This window comes from Condylura cristata, unplaced genomic scaffold (assembly GCF_000260355.1).
Source record: "Condylura cristata isolate star-nosed mole 26May11 unplaced genomic scaffold, ConCri1.0 scaffold00014, whole genome shotgun sequence".
In the NCBI taxonomy this organism is placed as follows: Eukaryota; Metazoa; Chordata; class Mammalia; order Eulipotyphla; family Talpidae; genus Condylura; species Condylura cristata.
Genome location: NW_004567115.1, coordinates 23560166 through 23564036, shown reverse-complemented (window position 1 = coordinate 23564036; position 3871 = coordinate 23560166). Strand labels below are relative to the sequence as shown.

General features: G+C 63.8%; 1 protein-coding gene across 1 annotated transcript; it reads right to left on the bottom strand.

The window, feature by feature from the left end:
* Window positions 1–312: 312 nt before the first annotated feature.
* ZNF703 (zinc finger protein 703) lies at window positions 313–3848 on the bottom strand. Its single transcript, XM_004682233.2, has 2 exons — window positions 3027–3848; window positions 313–2038 (listed from the first exon to the last, which is right to left on the bottom strand). Exons 1-2 carry the CDS (start codon window positions 3267–3269, stop codon window positions 506–508), a joined length of 1776 nt encoding a protein of 591 aa, XP_004682290.1. The 5' UTR covers window positions 3270–3848; the 3' UTR covers window positions 313–505.
* Between the last annotated feature and the right edge of the window lie 23 nt (window positions 3849–3871).

Here is a 3871-nt window from a genome sequence, read left to right as displayed (position 1 = left end):
AACCTCAAATCGAAGGAAACAAGAGGGAATGAAGGGAAAAAGAGAAGAGGGAAATGTAGGTTTAACCATCAAGAAGCATGCAAGAAACTTCCCAGGAAGGGGAAACAAACGGAAGAACCCAAGAACCCCAACTTTCCCTCCTCCCCCTAAAACCAAACCAATCAAAAAAAAAAAAAAAGGCAAAAGGAAAGTGAAAACTTACATCTAAGAAAAAGGAAAAAAAAAAGCAAGGGTGGGTGGAACATGTAGTTATTTGAATGATTAATATTATTTGGGGGAACACAGACTTTTTGCATACCATTGACTCGTGTGGGCCGTTAATGCACTTATATTCCCAGCTTGTAAGCTAACATAGTAAATAAATACACAGTCCGGTGGGGAGGATCTGGGCGGGGAGTCCCAGCAGGGATGAGCAGTAGTGGAGGTTGCAGCGGCCAGGCAGTTGGGGGCAGGGAGGTGGAAGGGTAGGAAAAGGGAGTATGGGGTGGGGGTGGAAGAACTGTAGTTACTGGTATCCGAGCGCAGAGGCTGAGGCTAGTCTCTGTCCATACAGCGCATATGGCGAGTAGTAGGGTCCGGCTGTGGGGAGGGATGGCACCGCCAGGCCCCCAGCTGTGGATAGGTGGCTCTTGCCATAGGGGTGGTACCGGCTTAGCCCCAAAGTGTGTGGACTCCGCAAAGACAGCGACCCAGGGCTGCCTGGGGCGGCGGGTGGGGGTAGGTGCAGATGGCATGAGGCTGCTGCTGCAGCGGCTGCAGCCGCACTGCCTAGACTCGAGGCCCCGGGGTAGGCGGCCAGAAGTTTCTCTGCACCCGGCAGGGCAGTGTGAGTCCGTAGGTGGCTGAGCAGCTCCTCAGAGGTGGCAAAGCGCTTGTCGCATGGCCCGCTGGCCGCGACCCAGTTGCAGCTGTGTGGCAGCGGTTCGTTCTGCAGCATGAAGCCGTAGGTGTAAAGTGGGTGGCCCGGGAGTGCGGCCTGAGCAGCGCTGGATGAGAGCGCGGCGGGCTGCAGCGGATGCCCTGGGTACACCAGTGGGTAGCCCCCTGCCTTCAGGCTGGGCCCGGCTGGGTCGTGAGCACTGCAAGTGGAGCAACTGGAGCCACCGAGGTGTGAGGCGCTGTGGTAACCTCCCAGACAGTAGGGGTCACGGCATAATCCCTGCAGGAAGGAGGGCGGGGAGGCCCCCGTGAGCGGACTAGAGCTGGGGGGCTTGCCCGGTGGCAGGCCCAAGCCCCCTGACAGCTGGCCTCCCACGAGGCCAGACTTGCTAGGATCCAGGCCAGGCACGAACTGAGACGGGTAGCCTGCGTAAGCGCCCACGATGGAGCCGTGGTAGCCGATGCTGGAGGGTGGCAGCGGGAACACGGAGTGGCCAGGTTTGTAGGGCGACACTGGTGCCACGTGGCCAGCCCCCACCAGAGCCGAGGGCTCAGACTTGCGTCCGGAGGCCCCGGCCTCCGCCCCACCGGTGCCGCTGTGTGCACCGGGCTCCCCTCCGCTGGCGCGGCTCACGGCCGCAGGCTCCGGGCTGGGTTTGGGCTCCTGGTCTTTCTTCTCCAGCTCGCTGCCGCTACCCCCGCCGTTCTTGCAGTCAGAGTGGTGTGGGGAGCCGCCCCGGGAGCCACCCGGCGAGGACGAGGAAGAAGATGCAGAGACCGGCGCTCCATGCGGGGGAAAGGGCGTGCAGGCAGCGCTGGGGACCCTGAAGCCTGCCTTGTCTCCCGGGGACAAGGAGGACGAGGAAGAGGTGGATGACACGGAGGAGGAGCCGCTGTCTTTGCGGGAGTCACCGCCTCCGGAGCCCTTTGAGTAGGGCTTGAAACTGGACTTGTCCTCAGCGGGGGAGTCCCCCAGCTGCTTGAGAGCAGCAGACGCAGACGCGGCGCCGGAGCCGGAGCGGCCAGGGTCCTTCTCCGCTCCCAGCCCGTTGGCCGCAGCCGCCACTGAGTTGAGCTTGGACGAGGGTGGCGGGTCTGGCTTGCCGATTTGCGAGCAAGTCTGGGCCAGCAGCGCCAAAGGACTCTTCTTGGCGTCCAGCTGTGGGAGACAGTGGCAAGGGGAGGGAGAAGGGGGTGAGATTGGGAAAGGATGAAGAAAGGGGGTGACTGGGGAGCCGGAAGGGTGCACAAAGTATGGGCGGCGGCAGCTCGAAGGCCCTGGGGAGACGGTCTGAGAGCAGGGGCTGGGCCGGAGGTAGGGGCTGCCGGTGGACCTCACTCACGCTGACCATCGGTGGGTTCCGCACTTTTGAGTCTCAGACTGCGCCATAGGCTCTGGGAAATGGGGCAGTGGAAGTAGTCCACCAAAGGCCACGGGGGGGGGTGACTTCTCAGGAGGGGGCCTGGGGGAGGGAATGGCTGTGACTTGCCCCATTCCCACTAATCTCCCCCTCCTCTAGGCCCAGGCAAAAACTTATCCTTCAGTTTGGGGAACTTCGCTTGGGACGGGTTTCTGGCGGTGGCGCCGCGGGGTAGAAACCGAGAAAAGCGCAAGCTAAAGGCAGGGCCGCCGTAGGCGCTCTCCTTAGTAGCCCCTCCCTCCCGGGGAGGGCACCCGGGGAAGTGGGAGGAAGAAAGACCAGGGCTCGGGAGTGCCTGGGCGTAGTGCGCTCTAACCGGATGGGACAGAAGCGGAGTGGGACGGGGGCGATCCGAGCTTCAGAGAACAAACCAGGGGGCAGTGGGGTGGGCGCGGAAAAGGGCCCAGGAGAGATCACCTCTGGCTTGGAAACTGGGTACCGGGGAAAAAGTAAAAGACCCAGTGGAGACTCCAAGAGCAAAAGCCATTCGAGAGAAAACACGTAGCTCCGAAGGGCGAGCGTGGAAGGGCAATTTCCACAGTGAAGCCTGGGGAGAACCGGGTGGCCTCTGATCGCTCGGTTCTCGGTCCCTCCTCACGCCGTCCGCCAGCGTGGCCGGACCAGAACGCGGCACCGAGCCCCGCGGCGCAGGGAGTAGGGCCGTGGGCCCCGCAGCGGTGGGCGGAATGGGGCCGGCGCTGGGCGGGCAGCGACCAGGAGACTGACCTCAATAGGGCTGACTGGAGTGGAAGACAGCGGCTGCAGGTACTCCGGGTGCAGGAGGTGGCCGGTATGAGCACTCAGCATCTTCAGGACCCTGATTGGGAGCCGGTTTGCCTGGCGCAGGGGGTCCGCCGGGGGTAAGAGGGACACCGCCGCCGGCACCGCCGGCCTCTTCCCGCCGCCGCCGCTGCCGCTGCCGCTGCTTTCGGGTGTCCTTGGGTTAGATCCAGCGGGCGAATCGCTCATTTGGAGGAGGCAGCGCCGCTGGGGGGGCGGGGAGGGAGGGGGAGCACCGGGGAGGCTCGCTCCGCAGCGTCGAGCGCGGTGCAGCAGTGGCTGCGCCTCCACCCCTCCTCCACCGACGCCGCCGCCGCAGCCGCCGCCACCACCGCTAGCCCCGGCGAGCAACACAAAAACCTTCGCCTTCCGCGAGCCGCACGTCAAATAGCCGCGATCGGCAGCCACACTTCAAAGGGATCGCCGCGCCCGCCCAATCGCAGCTCTCGCCGGGACCCCGGGGCGGGGAGAGCGGCGGGCGGAGGCCGGCGCCGCCAGTGGGAGGGGAGAGCCTTAAAGGGGCCTCGTCCGCGCGCCGCCGCTGCCATGGCCTTTACCACCCACTGTACTCCCTTCCCCCCAACTGGGCCACCCTTGCCCCGGGGTCCTAGAGAGGACGCGACTTCTCCGGGACCTTGGATTCTGCTCTTTATCCCTTCCTGGCTTTGCTGTCGCGCTCTTTCTTGTTCCTTACTTCACACCGCCTTGGAGTGATGCTGGCGGGGGCGGACACCCGCCTGCCGTGTGTGTGTGTGTGTGTGTGTGTGTGTGTGTGTGTGTGTGTGTGTGTG